Genomic DNA, 18441 nt, shown 5'->3' with positions numbered 1-18441 from the left:
ATTTTTACAGCTGCAGTGTAACATCTTCCAAGAACCCAGCAAGAGCCCTGGTACAAGATTTATTTCGTATTAAATGGTTGTGTATATATAGTACAAATGGGTGTAGTTATTAGAGGTTTTAGATCCAATCAACTAGAATAAATTAAAAAAACCTGATGCAAAAATCTTGTTTAAACTATCAGGCATAAGTACACAATGTAGTTCTGTGGGCGTAGAGTGGACCCTCAAAATATTTGCTCACGTTTTAAGTGAATCTTTCCCAAAGACACAGTGTCTGAACCTGGTAACTGAGTTACCAGGTTTTTTTTACCAGGTTAATTATTTGTGCTGGCAAAGCAGTTCATTGCCACGGCCAGCAGCACTTTGCTTAATCAGGCCCTTAACCCCTGCAGGGTCCCAAGCCCCATCAGCTCAGCCAAGCTCGCGCAGCCCTGAACTGGTCACCTTCGAGCACACCTGCATGCCACACACCCTGGCACAGGGCAGCTCCTGGCTGCGGGTTAAGGACATCAGTGGGGAAGCCCAGGGGGGACTGCCGGCACAGTTTTTGCTGCCTGGGCATTCACAGAAAGAACACTGGATATTTGTCTGGAGGACAGTTCTTGGCAGAGCTGGTGGTGGCCATCAGCAGGGTGGTGGGAATGGCCAAGTGCCCCGTGGTGACTCCACTGGTGCCAGGTCCCAGAGCTGGAGGGAGCTGCTGGGCTCCTTGCCCATGCCCAGAGGCAGGAGGAGCAGGCATGCTCGCTCTCCAGGGCTTTTCTCATGGCTCTGCCCTTCACCTCACCCTCTCCCTTCCCTGGCAGGAGAGTCTCAGCTCCGTCCTCACAGGCTTGAGCGAACCCCTTCTCTCTCGGTATGGGAAGCTCAGGCTGCAGCAGGACGCCAGGAACAGCTGTAAGTGACTGCGTGAGCCCTTCCAGGCTCTTGCAGAGCAAAGGCAAAAGGTTAGCTTAAATTGCTGCTGCCGGCACGTTCTTCAGTCTCCTATCTTTGGGATTGAAAGGGAACGCTATTCTGTCTTAGATAAAAGTAGAGACTTATCTCTTTTCAAGGTTGACTTCTCTAAATGATCCAGTGTACATGTCCTGAAGCTTCTGGGTGCCTTGCAACAGTCAGAATAGAGGAGGTATTCTAAATCTGGAGACATTTCAGCACACGGTTCCTAAGACTTTTTTCCCTTTTCCCCCCAAAAACGAAGACACGGGGGGGGAGGAAAAAACCCAACCAAACCCACAATGGATTCCACCAACGCTTTTGTGTGGAAAGGCAGGAATCAAGTGATGCCTCTGATCTTGCCCTGGATGGTTTGGGTTGCTTGACGCTTGCCCTTTTGGATGCCTTATTCAAAAACTACTTGACTGTTACTGAAGTGCACGTCCCAGTGGGTTACACTGCACACTTGCGGGCTGACTTGTGTGCAGACTTTTTGGCCCATTAGTTTTCTTAAGAGATGCTAGCTATTGCCTCCAGACATGTGCACTCCTGCTCTTTATGTGCACTCCCCATGCCCGGGTCCATAAGAGGGGAGCTCAGTGGGCACTAACTCTGGTTTACAGGCACCATGGAGCATTTCGAACCTCAATTAGCAGAAACTTTTAAGAGTAGCATGGCCCTGCTCCTTACCCCTGTGTACAGGCTTGAAAGTCTGTTTCACCAACGTGTTCAGAGTCCAGGCAGCCAGTAAGCAATTTTTATATCCTAATGGCTTCTAAATTGCTGGTGATTTAATGGGAAAGGAAAATGAGCTGGAAATGCTGACAGTGCAGGTATGTATTTCAGGAAAGCACAGAAGAAAAGAGACTTTTCAGTCCTTGAAAAGGATGATAACCACGATGTAACAGAAAACTGAAATTTTGAGGCGTGAACCACATACATAATTTTCTGATGGCTGGACAGCTGTAACTGCATTAGTGGCTTTTTGTCACTGAACAGAGATAACCATACTGTACTTAGCAACCTACATCTGATGAGTATTGTGAAGCCTAATTAATAATTGTAATGTGCTTACCAGCTGACAAGAGCTGTTGACAAGTGCTAGGTATTGTCATGCTTAATTGAGGGGTACCTGACATTATAGCCATAAACTGAAAGATGATGTAGGTACTACTGAGGTGAGAACCGTGTGAAGCAACTGGACAGATTGCTGTCAATAAATATTGCGAACTGCACATTTAGGGGACCTTTTATGCCTATAGTCTGTATTTTTCTCTTTTGATATTGATTAGAAGGGGTGACATATTACTGACTGCGGCCTTACACAGCTCCCTTGCCCTACATGTTTCCAAGTGTGGACTCAAGAAGATGAGTACGAGAAAGATCATATTAATTAAGTCCTGCAATACTGTATGGGCTATTCTGTTTATCTGTCAGCAGATATGAAGGAGCGCATGTCCTGAAGCATGTACATAGCCTACAGATTGACAGACTACGTGGAGATAATCTTGTGTGCTCGGCAGAGGAAGCAGCCGAGTCACAACAGAAATCAGCTCACCTGGAGCTGCTGGGACACCCAACCTAATTTGGAGCTCCATTGGCTCTGTGCTGTGGTATGGTGTGTAGTGGAGATATATCCTGACACCAGACCTTGGGTGATAATCTAAGGACTCACCCTTGTATCCCTGGTTGGGAGGGGAGAGAAACAGCAGCTGGCAGAGAGGTAGTGAATCCAGGCAGGACTGAGCGCAGGGATGCTCCTGGGACAGCAATTGATGGATTCAGAAATCCTTCACCTTCATCTCCTGGGACATTGGTTGATATATGTCCACTCCACCAAAATTATATTGGTCAGGGGTGTATTCAGCCCTTCCCTCTCTGTGTTGGCATGAGCACCAGAATATCACTGTTCTGGGGCTGAAATAGCTCCCGTAAGCACCTATAAAACTACAGCTGCATCTGGCTATCACCAACATCTACCTATGGTGCTCCTCTCCAGCAGGGATGTGGTGGCAGAGCACTTGATGCATATGCCGTGGTGGCTTTTCTCTTCATCTGGAAGCATAGACATATGAAGCATCTGCTTGGATGGCTCTTGGTATGGATTCACCGTCTATGTTGGAGAAAGCTCCTGCTTGCCCTGGCATTGTGCTGGAGGCTACTTCTGCACAACCCTCCTGTCCCTGGACATTCAAACGGAGAAGTCCAGGGGGCTGGAGAAGGTGCAATGCCTCTCCGCTCCGTGTGTGCTCCTGGGTGATAACGTTGACATGCTCTTCCCAGGTGGGCTTGAGGAGATGTCTTCACTTGTCACTGTCACACTTGTTTCCATGGACATCCACAGTAGCCAGGCAAGTTGTGAAGGACAAAAAGCGGTTCAGCCTGTCCTCTGATCAGAACTTGAGAGGCTCTTGTTTTACTTTCTTTGGAACTGGAGACTGCTTGCATTAAAATAGGGCAATGGGAGTTTTGCATGTGTCTTCAATCGAGGTGGGAGCGTGACCCTATATGGCACTTGGTATTGCAGACATTTTGCAATAACTGATCAGTAACACAGTATTTGATACTCTAATTGAAACTTACCACTTATTCTCACTTGGGCTATTGCAGAGATAGACTGGCCATATATATATTCTCAAAGCATTTATTTTTAATAGATTTTTTTCTCCTTTTGGCTTTATGCTTAATTGAAATATTCAGAATAATACTGAAGAAAGAATACTCTGTGACTGCAGATGGCTCTGGGTGGCTGAAACCAGGCGAAAGCTCAGTCTGCAACTTCTCCATTGTCCTGTGCTAGGGGCAGGGCACAGATTAATGCTGCTTTTTTTTTCCTTCTACTTATAGCCTAGGAGATGCATACACCTACTGGAGGCTCAGAATTAGATAAATGGTGCATAGTTTCAGGCCTAAGGCAGTTGCTTTCTCAGTCAGATCTGCTGCGCAAGGCAGGGACGTGGCTGTGGCACTGTGTTACTGCTTTCCTTTTCCTTTAGCAGACATAACCAAGAGCCAGCAGCTCCTACAGCTTGCCTTTCTAAAGGAAAAAACGTGTGTGTATGTGTGAGAAGGGGGGAAAGCACTGTGTGGCATATTGCTTACCTCTTTGAAAAAAGGGTAAGTATCTTTGGGAAATAGATGGAGAAATATTTTTTTAAAAAAATTATTTTCCTTTTAAAAAGTTTATTTTTTTGTTTTTCATGGGAATTTTCATATAAAGTTCAATTCAATAATACTTCTCTCAGTGTACAGAGAGAAAAGTTTTGGCTTTTTAAACAGATCACATGGACAAAAATGGTGGCTTTTTATTTAACAACTTCTTTTTTAACCTATTTTCACTGGTGAAACTTCTAAATTAAATATTTAGAATTTCTGTCATTGTTTAAATATTTCATTTGGAAATTTCACCTGATAATGAATTACATTGACAGAAAAGAACATTTGCTGCAGCATATGTTGTTGTTAAAAGCCAAACCCTGCTTGGATTGAAAAATATTGTCCTTGAAAAAATTGTACTCGGCTCTTCTTGCATTCCATGTGTGCATCCCAATCTCGCACTCCAGCAGAACAGGTCACAGAACTGAACAAAGAAAGAAACGCTGGAGAAAATTGAACATTTTCCCAATGAGGATAAGTTTAACTTATCAGAGGAGGTGCAGTGTCATAGCACTGATAATGTTTCAGGATGATTGCTGTATGTCTGAAAAGTATTCTTGTTCAGTACTTTCATGAGAGGAAGAGTGCGTTGTGCCAGCTAAACATGTGCCATCTGATGGTTCACATTTTAATAGACCAAATTCAAATGTGAGTTTGCTGGCATAAGCTTTTAGCGCAAATCTGGGAGAAGGTGGTGATCTAAAAGACACAGTTGGGAAGGCTGCAAACAAATATAAAAACCATCACCAAATGCGCAGACGCCTTCTGCATTGCTAAACTGCTGTTCATAGATGCTCTGTAGTATCATAGGTCTGACTCACACCAAGAGGAAACAAAGACAAATTTGGGCACAGACTCTCACCTCAGGCAGTGTCCTTTCCACCTTGTTACACAGAGAGCAGCTGGATCAGGGAATGTGGGAGACAGGAAGCTCTCACCATCGAGCAGTCAGTACAGATATGTGGGATATGGGGGCAACAGCTGTATATTGAAGCATGAGCGAGCTGAATGATGGTTTGGGTGCGCAGCTGCAGTTTTCTCAGAAAGAGAAAAGGGTTTGGACAGATAAGAATGGAAATCCAAGGAGCTGCAGCTCCCAAGGAGCCAGGGCTTGTAAGCAACCCCCAAGAAGGGAGCTCCCTGGAAGCCAACGATTTCCCGTTGTGGTTCAAGTGAAAAAACTAACAACCCAGCACACTTCAGCTTCCCCAGGATGCCTGCTTTTTTTTTTTTCCTTTTTCCTTTTCCTTTTATGCCTTTTGGTGAGCAAACAACTTTGCTTTGAATATGGTGATCACTTTGGCTAAAATATGTTCCAGAAAATTTCTTGTATGTTTGGTTAAATACTATGAATAATACTGAAATGTCAAGAAAGTTCTTCCTTTTTCTTGCCTCCACTCATCTGTTTCATCTAGAGCTTATTTCACTCATTTAGTCATGTAGGTATTTCATGGTGAATTTGTAAAGCTTTATTGTGCAGCACCCCAACTAATTTAATAGGATATTGATCTGTGAATAACATTGCAGCTGGAACGCTTTGCCTTGATCTTGAAGAGTTTTGGCATTATAAGTGGGCTGGTGTTGTTACTACTCCACAAGTGGATCTCCTACAGGATTCAGGAGGGGTCCGCCATGGGAAAACCTGGTCTGTAAGAATATTGTCTACCCCCGGCCCATGTTCCTAATGGATGCAGCAGTGGAAAGCCAACAAACAAGGAGAATTTGCAATAAAGGAGAAAGTTTTAACCCAGAAGCAAACTAGGACGTATGGTTTCCCAATCAGATTGGAAAAGACGTGGCTAAAGGAGAAAACATTGAAATCCCCCTTTATATGGTATTTTGATCCTTCCTCCAGTTTTTAAAGGCTTCCTAGTTATACGCACCTGCTTTAGATGCCTTTTTCTAGAGCGCCACTGACAATTACAATGTTTACAAGGAGAAAGCTTTGTCCCCTTTGAACTTCGGAAAGTGCCTTTGGGGGGGTTGCACCCACATAGAGAGTATTTAGAGTATGAGTCTAAGTTTGTTCCCCTAGGCCAGCACTCAAAACAACCCCAGCTGTGCTCTCATGAAAGTACCTAAGCCTGGATTCCTGAGCTGGACTATTTCCTGACCGTGTTGTGTCCACGTAAAAGACAGCAAATGGTTGCTGCCCTTTTATTTTTGCAGGTGATGAGTTCCTGTGTGCGGAAACAGCAGCTCCTTCCTTCCTGCCCCTGGAACGTGGGACTCCGACCAGGATAGGCAGCGAGTGAAAAATGTTTGCGAGCAGTAGTTGCCTCCGTCATCTCTCTCATCCCAGAGTTCAGGGCAATTTATAAGATGTGGCTAGTGAAAGATTGCGACTAGCACACACTTCATAGCAGTGGACTCTGTGCTCTGCAATGTTATTGCAGGCTCAAGGGGCTTTCTTCGTAAAACAGCTTGCGTATTTATGTCGTCTCTCCTACAGTCAAAAACGCCCTGTGGAGACTGAATAGGGAAGGGAAGGGCTTATTAACACTAGGGCACTGCCTGGCATCTGGGTGGGCTTAGCACATAAGAAGAGGTAAGGTTTGGATACGAGTCGATGCTGCTGCACCCGACGGGGCCGAAGAGAGCTCAAGCACAGCTGCTGAGAGGAGCGGTGACGCCAGCAGTGCCGGGCTGTGCTTTGAAATATTTGTGGGAGCACTCCGAAAACCTGCCAGCTGCTGGCTTCTGGCACAAAACGTGTATCATGTTACAGCAATTGCCGAGCAAAGACTAAAACTCTAGAGCTTCTTTTGGCCTGCTCGAGGATATTTGTTGTGTTACTGATTTGTCTGTTGTTTTTCCAGAAATCATGCCAGGCTGTGATGATCTGTTTTTGAAGATGTTATTTTGCTCATCCTCAAAAATCCAGTAGTGCTAAAGCCAGGTAAGCTATCGCAGAGGCAAAAGCATGTTAGAAAACTTCTGGGATACAAGCCTGGATTTTTTCTATTAAGAATAAAAAAAGGAAAGTCAAGAAAAAGAGTGAGGAAGCCTATTCAGAAGACAGAAAACCAGAAGCAGGAAATACACGCCGTTTGTATTTGTGTGAGGTCTTGACGCCGCAGCATTACCTTTAAAGCATGCATGTGCTGATTCTGTGGGTTGCAGATTAACTGCTGTGCTAAAGAAACAACACTCTCCCTTCAGTCTTGTTCTAACTTTACACAACATGTATTTTGAATTTGTGGGTTTGCTTGTCTGAGTCCCCCTTTCATTCCCTCCCCTTAGGTTACTACAAATAACTGCAAGTTTACTGTTATGCCTCAAAAATGCCAGACTGTTTCTACAATATATACATTATCACCACAATGATCTTATTATACCAAAAGATTAAACATTATTAATTAAATTGAAAACAATCCTTATCTCCTCGGAACATTTCCTCTGCAAAACTCTTAATATAGAGTGTAGGCAAGCAGGTAAAACTGAAGTTTTGCTCTCATTTCCACCTGTGAAATCCTGCCTCAGCCATCGAGGCACCTGGGGTGTAACAGAAGACAAGCATTGGCCAGTTGTTTTTACCTTTAATGAACGATCATGTCACACTCGTGAAAGTCTTATGATTCAGGATGGGCAGCCCTTCACAGCAAGAATGTTAGGAACGCTAAAAATAAAAGCCTGGGGAGCTTTTAGAAAAGAAAATTAAATGTAATATCGTAATGCTTCAACTGGGCTGGAGCAGAAATGCCACAAATGATAGGTTTTGTCTGGAGAAGTAAAACTTTTAATCAAATCAGCTTAGGCAACATTTCATTTCAAAGAAGGTCTGGCTTCTGTAAATTGTAGGCTAATTGCAGGAGATGCTAGAGAATGCTACTGAGGCAACCGCCTGAATGGGATAAACTGGGATTTAAATTTCCTTTCAAACACATCAATCATAGAACTTTTTCTAAAACAATGAAGAATGAAGAAATATATTCATCTCAGACCTTCACATTAGTGATCATGTCTCTCTCTGCGTGAAGAAAAAAGTGACTTTATACAAAATACTTCACGATCCCACTCATTTCACAGCAGAGGAGCGATGGGTTTCAGTGAGCGTAAGCTAGGTATCTGAAGTCAGAAGCCAGCTTGCCTGTATGACCCTTTCCAGGGTCTCCTTCTAGGCAGAACACCTGGACAGAGGCGCTCGGGCACCAAGTACTAGAGTCTGGGGCCAGAAATGTCCTATAGCCTCCTCAGGGTGAATGTCTTGGTGCAGAATGATCCCCTGACATCTGCCTATGAACTTTATCTAGTCCATTTTTCACGCCACCAAGTGGGTAGTTTTCCATCCCTTCCTTTAGCATAGCATTGTCTGCTATTAATTCTTATGAAGATTCAGCAACATAATAGGTCAGTTCTTTGTTCATGTATCCAGCTCTTCATGAGGTTTCAGCTTTCTCTAAAGGTGTACAGAGGCAGATAGCATAGGAAATTGTTGCCTCTGATGCTCTTTAGCCACTGGGTATCTTCAGAAATCCTATTTTTGAACTGTGTGTCCCTGTTCCAAGTTAGGCAAATTTTTCTGCATTAACACTTCACAAAACAAACAGAAGTTAAAAGCAGGGAAATTGAAATTTCTGCACTGCATGTTAATCCAAGGCGAACATCATCACATTGTCATGGATTTTATAGATGGGATTTAAAGCATGGGGAGCAAGAGAAGCAAATGTGTAAGGGATATTAGGCAAAAAGATTTTCTGCAATGCTGTTACGTTACTAGCCAAGGATTACTATGTTTTGCACTTCTGTCATTGTCCCTTTTGCCATCTAGACGATGGTCTCTTGTTAGTGGTAAGTGATGGAGAGAGAAGGTACAGGAGTAAAAGTTACCTCAGTTGAAAAGAAGTGGCTCTTCAGTGAAGCTGATTATGAACGTATGTGACTCTTTCTGCTTGCACTAGGCGTGTTGAACTGGCTTTTCATGTTCTGCGGCATTAGGTAAAAGATCTTGGAGAAAAATGAATGCCAGGTTATGGTATACCTGGGGCGACCCATAGAGCAGTGCACATCCACTGACACAGTAATAATAGCCTTCCAAGAAAGAAAATGCTGAACAACTTGTCTGACATCAACACTCCTCTGTTCTTCCATAAGAGCATCAATAATCAGGATTCTTTTCAATGTGCTACTGATGCAGGGTGAGATTTTTGGAGGTGTTGAGCAACCACTTCTTCCCCCTCTCCCCACCTCCCCCTCAGCATCAGTGTTAGCATTTCACAACTCTGGAATTAAAAAATGCTATATGCTCAGGAAGAGGAATGACATTATGCTTAAAACATTTTCCTGGTGTATTTTATTCCAAAACACCTTTAGTGGCTGAAAATGGGTCATGGCAGGGACTTGGGGGCTGTACTGCCCTGGTGGGGAGCAGCGTGTTCCCAGAGAAGCTGTGAGAAGTGGTGCTAAATGGCAGCTGAGCTAATCACAGGGTTATCTCCTCACTTCACCTCCTCCTCAAACTGCGAGCAGCATTCAGAAGAAAAGCCATGTAAGAAGGGTGAGAAATCCCTTCTTGCTCTCACAGAAGGTGATTCACTGGAGAAAGGTGCTACCAAAGCATCAAAGAGACGGGGAAGCAAAATGTCCTGACGTGGGGTCCTGTTTGAAGCTAACAGACAGACCAACCAAGCCCAATCCTGAAATGTTGTGTATTTTCTGCTCAGGCAGTGCTGTAGTTGCTTTAGGTCCACATTATTCAGCAAGAATACAGAACAACGGGTGCCTGCAGCTGACTTACTCACCCGCTCTGGAGAGGAGAAAGGGGAGGAGGGCAGAGCTGGGAACACCGAGCAGGAAAATACACAGATCATACAGAAAAACTTGACACTGACTTTAAGGATATTAATTCCTTAACACAGTGGGAAAAGGGAGGGGAAGGGAAGGGAGGGGAAGAGAAGGGGGCGGGAGGGGAGGGAGGGGAAGGGAAGGGAGGGGAAGAGAAGGGGGCGGGAGGGGAGGGAGGGGAAGGGAAGGGAGGGGAAGGGAAGGAAAGGGAAGCGGAGAGGAGAGGGGAGGAGAGAAAGAGGAGGGGAGAGGAAAGGGGGAGAGGAGAGGAGAAGAGAGGAGAGGAGAGAAGAAAAAAGAAAAGAAAAGGAAAGAAAAGAAAAGAGAAAAATGGTTAAATTATGTATGTGCATATTTGTTTTATAACAAAATAATAGGATCCTGTGGCCAACAGTGAAATATGATTAGCTAGTCACAGGTATTTCTGATACTTCCCCGTAATGAAACGGCATGTTTGAATATAGAGAAGAATGAATAATGAGATTCTTAACTTGCCCCCTTCCTGTGTTTTAATTGTAAACAAGCAGATGCAATCCATAATGCTAAATAAGATTTCCCCACATTTCCTTCTGAAAATGGTTTTAAGCAAGATAAGGCACTAAAATTTAATCCTTTTAAGAATGTGCAAATACTGAATCCTTGACGCAGACACACTCTTACCATGAATTTATATGGGAGCTTTAATGATTTTGTAAATTAATCAATAACGCGGTTAAATTATATTTGCTCAGCTAATTATTTTCCGTGTCCTGTAAATTAGAACTTCAGTAGTCTCTAAGAAAAATCGGTCCTGCTGCTTGTATCACGCTTGTATTTATTTACTGTTATGTTATTAAAGTGCTTGTTTATTTGTTCTGCCATAGGCTGGTAGCTTTTTTTTGTTGTTTGAGTGGCAACCATGGGGCTGCAAAGTCATGCAATGATAATTACATTATTATATATTTAATATTCCAAATCCATTTTAGCAGAGAAATACTGTGCATTTATAGCCTCTCCTCAAAATCTTCCTTGTCTCACCCTTGGGGGAACAGGATTTAACCGCCTTCTTCCCCCAAGAAATCTTCGGGACTTTTTTTGATGACTGAAGTGGACCTTGATTGGATTCTTAGCTTTGTGACTTTGAAGGGCGCAGCTTCAAGCATGGGTGGGATTAGATGACATCCAGAGGCTCCTTCTAACTTGAATTATGCCGTGATTCTATGAATCCGGTCATCCAAGAAGTTTTCCCCACTCAGTTTTCCCAAAGTCCTGTACCCAGAAGCCCACCACTTATGGGTCTGTATGACTAGTTTGCAGCACGCAAAGCAGCAAATCGTGATTTCAGTTACACAGATCCAGACTCTCTCATGCTATAGCAGTCTATGCAGTTCCTACGTCAATACAGTAAGAGTTAGTGTGGCCTCTCCAAATTAACGCATTGGGAATGTATACATTCTGCCCAACAGCATCAAGTCACCCTTTATCGCTGGCCAGAAAATGACACCCTTCACAGGAGACCAGGGTTGCAGCAGGAGGAAAGCTATTACCCCCCAGCACCTTTGCACCTGCAGCACACCTCACCTTTGGGAGGAGGGCACTGCCCACTCCCCTGGGCACACAGGCCAGCAGAGGCAAGGAGCGCAGCAGGGCGCCGGGGCACGGGCCTGCAGAGTGTAAAGCCCAGGGGCAGTCAAAAATGACATGGGCCTTCAGCTCACATGGCAGTCATGGTCCCTAACTCAGGAGGCTATAGGGCCCCTCCCTTGCCTTGCTCACAGACACGGCAAAAGGGGCTTGAGCTGCCAGGGCAGGCTGACTGATGGCAAGCAGAAGCCAAAATTGCAAATACAAATGTATGGCAGGAGCAGTGCAGAGCACGCAGAGTAGTTGCAGTGGGATTAGATACCGCTGAGCACCACAGCAGCAGGAGCAAACCCAAAAAAACCAGATTCCTGCTTGGCTTCTCATCCCACAAAATGCTTTTGGAGCTGCCATCAGACTAACTGCACTTTTCAGGGCAAGGCACTCAGTGCCTTTGGATTAGGAAAGGCATGCAGACAGCGGGTTTGAGTTCAGAGATACGAACAAAACCGAAAGGGCGTAATGGAAAGTTGCCTGGCCACAAATCAGGGCTCAAGGGACCAGAAACAGAAAGAGATGTTACCTGCCTGCATCCTTTTAGCACGTCTTTATAAGCAGCAGCCTGCTGCAGAGGTTGGAAAAGCAGGTGGGGATGAAAACCAAACTGAATATGGAAAGATTTGTAGAGTACTTCTTACTTTCCCTTGCCTCCTAACCACAGTTTTGCGCACACACACACAGAAATACACATAGGGAGCATAAAATATTACATGTAAGTGGGACTTTTATCTTTTCTCTATCTTTGATATGCCAACAAGCTGGCATATTTAGCACTGCACTGCTCTATTTTCTTGCATTTACTTTCTGTTTTTGAAGATATATAAATGGCAAGAAGAGAAATAGAGGCAAGAAAGTTCAAATGAATAGCAGGAGACTGGAGACTACTATTTCAATATCTAGCTAATTATATCCTAAATTGATCTTTTACAGTGTAACAAATTAGTTCTTGTCTTAACTTATGGAGTACTACTTTATAACAAAAAATCCTAGTTTATGCCTAATTTTTTATTTTCCGTGTTAAGGCACATGCAGAGATCAGGCTGAATATTTCATGCATACATTCATAGCTATATGAATTTGTAAAAAGAATCCACTGTTACATGCCTGTTTTTTTGTCTAGCTTTTTGACTGTGGTTTCTGTTGCTCTGACTTTACCAAATTTCTTCACCTGACATTTTCCAGGATTGTCTGCTGGTCACATCACACAAGAACGAATGAATGAATGAAGAGTTCACCTGGTCTCCATAATTACGATGTTTAAATTTTTTTCTAATTAAAATGACATTTTTGTAAAGCATTTGTTTGTACATGGATAGCTCTAATAGGTCTTTACGTGGAGAGCCAATGCTTTCCACTGCACTAGGCTCCATCATAGGGTAATTGCTGGGTTGACTTTTGCACAGGAGAACAATTTGCTACATAGTTTAAATCACCATTCGGTAGACCTGACTGTGCAATCGTTCAAGCATGTGGACATCTCCAGAAGCTTGCCTATCCCCATAATACTCGGTATAGCAACAGAAATGTATAAAGCTATGCAGGTATTAGCAGGACTGAGGTCTCTTACTGTTCCTTCTACCTCTTAAATGGTCTTTTGCAGCTTTGATTATCCTCTGCAAACTGTTTCAGGTTCAGAGTTACTTTATCTTTACCCTTTTGATTTGCTTTGTCCCTTGATCCTGTCACTGCAGTACTCTCCTTCAAGCTTCAGAACAAGAGTACTTTTGGGAGCAGAGGCCCTGTGGCAGGGAGCGGGGCTCTGCTTTCCCCCTGGCAATTTGCCACCGAGCCGAGCCGAGGCAGAATGTTCTTGCTTGTTCAGTGCAACAGCTTCAGTAACTGCACCAGTGCACACCTAAGTCTCCCTACCGAGACCAGTCCATTTCCTTAGCACAGGCAAACGTGTAGACAATAGCTAGAGGTAAGGGTAGGGCTTTTTTTTTTTTTTTTTTTTTTAAATAAGCGACTTCAATGCAAAGCATTTTCCTCAGAAGGTACATTTATCCTAAGTGGCTCTTGCTGGTTTACACACACCCTGTCCTTTCTCTTGCTTTGGAAAGTTGTTCCGCTTGATTGCTCAGTTTGCCTCTTTGAGTCAGTGGTGGCGGGGGCATTATAAAGGTGATGAAGGTGCAGCCGAGTCCCAGGTAGCGTGTACCAGATTTAAGCTAATTTAAAGTTGTGCAGACTGACTCTGAGACTTTCTTTGTACGAGGGACAACGACTTTCAGAAAAAGTTGCTCATTTTTTTGCCAGCACTGTGCGCCTGGCTCAGGGACCTGCTGAGGTGTGCTCACTTTGCAAAGACAACATGGTCAGTAGTGCTTTGCAGATTGCTGGGCTGCTCATCGGTGGCATTGGCATGATCGGGACGTTCGCTGTCACAGGCATGGCTCAGTGGAGGGGGTCTGCCTTCATTGAGAACAACATCATCGTGTTTGAGACCATTTGGGAAGGCCTGTGGATGCACTGCATCAGGCAAGCCAACATCAGGATGCAGTGCAAGGTCTACGACTCCATGCTGACCCTCTCACCGGACCTGCAAGCATCCAGAGGGCTGATGTGTGCTGGGTCAGTGCTCTCCTTCCTCGCTTTCATCATTGCCATTACTGGGATGAAGTGCACGCGGTGCGCACAGAGCAGCTGGCAAGCCAAGGGCTGTATTATTCTGACAGCTGGGCTCCTCTTCATCCTCTCGGGTGCCGTCGAGCTCATTCCAGTCTGCTGGGTTGCCAACACCATCATCAGTGACTTCTACAACCCCGTGGTCAACGTTGCACAGAAAAGGGAGCTTGGAGAGGCCCTCTACCTGGGCTGGGTAGCTGCCTTCTGCCTCATTGCTGCCGGAGCCATATTCTGTTGCTTTTGCTGCTGTTGTGAGAAAACCAGAAGCTACGGACACTCCGCACCAACCCACTACCACACTCACAGCCAGCATTTGCACAGGAAGACTGAAAGCTCATACTCCAAAAGTCAGTACGTCTAGATGCCTCCTGCCTTTTCCTATTTTGAAGCATTCAATCTGTCTGGATGGATTTCAGCTTTTGCACAGAAGGGCAGCTAGAAAGCTGCCTTTGCCTTCTGCCCTGTAACTGCTGCTGTTGGGGCTGCGTTTTGGAGCTGCGGTTACCCCCAGTGGGCTCTGCTGTGGCTAATGTTGCAGCACGGACAATTTTAATGCACGGAAAGGTGAACGTTTAATATTATTTTAATAGTAACTTGGAATAGCTTTTGGGTTGTGTGGCTTTGCTTTGGGTTGCATTACTGTGTAAAACAGTAATAAAGGTCTTAAAGTTCCACTGTGATATGAAATTCTGGCCCATTGCAAAGAAGAGGGGAGTTAAGCAGCTGGGGTTCTTTTTTCCTGTCTGGGAAAGAGGAGATAACAGTGAATAAGGACAAGATAATAACGGTTTAAAAGAAAAGCACTCACTAAGGGACTGATTTACTGTAGGTTTAATGGAAGGTTGCATGAAGAATTTATTCAGCAGAGGAAGGTAAGCTGAAATATATGAAAAATATCCCTTATTTCAGAGAATAAACATAGCTCTATGTTCATCCTAAATATCATCTTTTTGGTGAAAGTTAATATTTCTTTTGTAATCCATATAGGTCAAACTCATTCACATCCTTCTTTTTAGAAGCAGCAGTATTCCCTTGCAAACTCCTCGCGTCTGACAACATTTTGCAATATTGCACAGATCACAAACACTGTGTTGGTTACTTGCTGCAGGACTCTGTGATATATATATTTTTAAATAAGGGTCTTCCGTACAATCAGGCCGATATTTTTGCTGAGACCCACTCACACCAGCATAGTTTATAGGCATAGAGAACATAAACAGTGACAATGTTTTCTCACAGTTCATATTAAAACAAGCTAAACAATATTTTTAATAATAAGATCATGCATCCATGATAAGCAACAATGTGAAGAAACCAAGTCTATGGAAAAATAAATAGTTCCATACAAAGTAATTTAATAAATGACCCAAATTAATCAATAGTAGTAATATTTTAATAGAATTTTGTAACCAATGGATAAGATGTAACTCCAGACCCACAGAAATCAATGGAATTTTGCCTTTGACTGAACTGGGAACACAATTCAATTTGTGGTGTTTAATGGAGAACAACATTCTTGCTCTAGAGTTTGACTGACTGTTTTAAATATTCTATAGAAAGTTTATTATGTGATCTGTAGTTCTCTACTAAATTCCTTGGACTATTACTACTTGAAAGTTCAGAGCAAATTCTTCGCTTCATAAGATGCAACTCTGAACAAGCTAGAAGAAATCAAAATCTGCTCTAGAACTCTCTTCACAGTGTTTGTAAGATGTGCTTGATTATGTAATTTTATTTTTCTGCCTTATTTTTAAGCAAATTATTTCTACATATGTGTATGTGTAATGTGCATGACCCTTCTGTAATACAGCAGTATGTGGCTGTATTTCCTTTGTATTCCTTCATTAATGTTTGTATTTCAGTCCAGCCTCTTTTCTGAGGGGAAGAGGGTGGAGGAGAAAACCTGTTGTTAGCGGTACTTTGTGAATATCCTACACAGAACTCAAAGCTAGAACACCAGAGTTTATAATGATGTCTATAATAAAGTCACCTGCCTAGTTCATCCCTCTCAAAGGCAGGTACAAGCTCTTACTCAGAAAACTACATGTATATAGTACATGTATAGGCAAGCCTCAGTGAAAAGTGAGATAAGCATGACATCTCTGTAAAAGCCCTGTGTACATCGAACACTACTGCTACATCGGATAGTATTATCTGTTCCTGGTAAAGCACCCACTGATCTAGTTGTACAAACAAAAGAAGATACAGGAAGACTATAAGAAGACTTCCAAAACTATCCACAAGACTAACAGGAACACAAGTCTAATGGACTGTGAGTGGGATCCTGAAGTTTTTGAAAATCTCCCTTAGAGATCCTATATATGCTGCAAACAGTTCACCTTATTAAAACATATATATATTCCCCCTTAAGTACCTCCCATGCACATCCAGCCATTTCCTTTAAATTGTATCTCACCCATATACTGTATCGTCAAGAGAACTGAAATGAAAGCTTCCATTTTAAACAGAGCTGGCGTCCCTCAGGTTTGAGCATTAAATAAACCCTGAGTAGTCTGAGCAGAGGGTCCCATCTAAGGGCGTATATCCAAGCACAAAACAACTGCCTGAAGCAATAAACTTTCAAATATTGTATCCTGTAATTTAGAACTCATTTTTGTGCCTACAGATGAGAAATTATTTGGGAAATAAGCAGTATTGCCTCCATAAATGAAACCAAGGGTGTCTAGCTTGTTCCCCTTTCCCCTGTACTTTGGGCCCCCCTATGCATTCCTGCAATGGAAAATGGATGTGGAGCCTTTCCAGGTCCACCTGGTAGCCTCTGTGCTGTGCAAATGAATGCACAACTTGCATGCCAGAGGAAAGTAATGCTCGTTTAACTCAGATGAGTGAAGGTTCAAGATTTCAATCACCGCTCCATGATTGAGCCACTGGGCTTTCATTTATAATGAGCCTCTTCTGAAATTCTCCCACTGCTGCTGCAACTGTTGTGGAGGTCTAGAGGGTAGAGCTGCCACCTGCATTACTAGTCACTGCTCTTATTAGAGCTAGGCAGCGAGGTGGTAAACACATGGGTGGCAGCAGAGGCGCAGCTTCAGGAGCTGTTTTGTGCAGGCAAGGCAGAGCCCTAACAGAGCCTGAGTGTGTGTGGGCTCCTGTTTTGCAATTTTATATGAGAATGAATCATCTGACACGTGAGGTTATCACACATCTGCAAATCCAGTAAGGTCAGCTGCATATAATGGATTTGTCTGTCTCTTTAAGGTGCAGTCCTGAATAGGTGTTGTACTCCCCCATGTTTTTGAATATACATGGTGCCTATATTTGAGAGTTTATCTGTAGGCTGCTTGCTTTCTGTTCAACTCTCAAACATGACTAGTAAAGAATAATAGAAAATGGAGCAGGGAGAGGTTAGGAGAGGCCATATCTTGGGCCTCACTGCCAGGAAGGCTCATTACTGAAGTATAGGAATGGCCTTACTGTGTCAGGCTGGAGATGTATGGAGATCTGCTGCTGCCACTGTCAAGGGCAGGTGCTTACAGAGCAGCAGGAGACCAGGGCCAGTGGACAGTTGTGTTTGGAGGTACTGTCCCCACTTCCAGCCTCCTGTACTCAGGGTATCTTTGGGCTTAACGAAACAGCAGTCTTGTCTGGGATTTAAGCCCTTCACCAAGGGTCATACTCTGACCCCACACAGCAGATATAGTGGGCTTTCTGAGTATGAGGCATGATGCACAGCTCTGCTTACCTGCTGAGCTGGAAGAAGGGTAGTGCTGGGTAACTCCAGCTGTATGAAGGTCCTGGCCGGTAACTACAGTCCTGACACAGGCTTGTCCACTACCCCAGTCTTGCCTTGCAGAGCAGGGTTAAGCCTCTGAACTGAGCTCCTCAACCAATGCCCACCTCCGTTCTGCATTTTGGATGCTTCTAGCCCTTGAACTTAGCCTGTGACTGTACCACGGATCAACCCCTAGGCAGGAAAGCAAGCTGACCCCTTGCTAACCATGCTGCCTCCCCACTCATCCTACTGCCCTGTGGAGCTGGTGGCAGCAATACTTTCCTGCAAAGTCTCAGCAAGGAACCAACACCTAAGGGTTGTAGGCCATTGGCAATCCTAAATATGTGTTGCTTGAGAAATGAGGAGAAGGCTGATGCCGACTAGCTTACCTGGGTACTGTCAAGAGTCTCATCGGCACCATCAGTTCCTTTTACTAGTGGGAGGTGGTCCATGTAGGGCCATGTGTTGATCTGCTCGAGGGTAGGAAGGCTCTGCAGAGGGACCTGGACAGGCTGGATCGATGGGCCGAGGCCAATTGTATGAGGTTCAACAAGGCCAAGTGCCGGGTCCTGCACTTCGGCCAC

The 18441-nt window shown here is 44.1% G+C and overlaps 1 protein-coding gene across 1 annotated transcript; it reads left to right on the top strand.

Moving 5' to 3' along the window:
- Positions 1 to 13807: 13807 nt before the first annotated feature.
- LOC103901959 (claudin-8-like) lies at positions 13808 to 14482 on the top strand. The gene has a single exon (XM_009282943.1). It carries the CDS (start codon positions 13808 to 13810, stop codon positions 14480 to 14482), a length of 675 nt encoding a protein of 224 aa, XP_009281218.1.
- Positions 14483 to 18441: the final 3959 nt, after the last annotated feature.

Source organism: Aptenodytes forsteri, unplaced genomic scaffold (genome assembly GCF_000699145.1).
Source record: "Aptenodytes forsteri isolate BGI_AS27 unplaced genomic scaffold, ASM69914v1 Scaffold2, whole genome shotgun sequence".
Lineage (NCBI taxonomy): Eukaryota > Metazoa > Chordata > Aves > Sphenisciformes > Spheniscidae > Aptenodytes > Aptenodytes forsteri.
Note: the sequence above shows the minus strand (reverse complement) of the source record. Positions and strands in the feature narration are given on the sequence as shown.

Coding starts and splice junctions, on each gene's coding strand:
- LOC103901959 (XM_009282943.1), top strand. CDS start 13,808: ATGGTCAGTAGTGCTTTGCAGATTGCTGGGCTGCTCATCGGTGGCATT.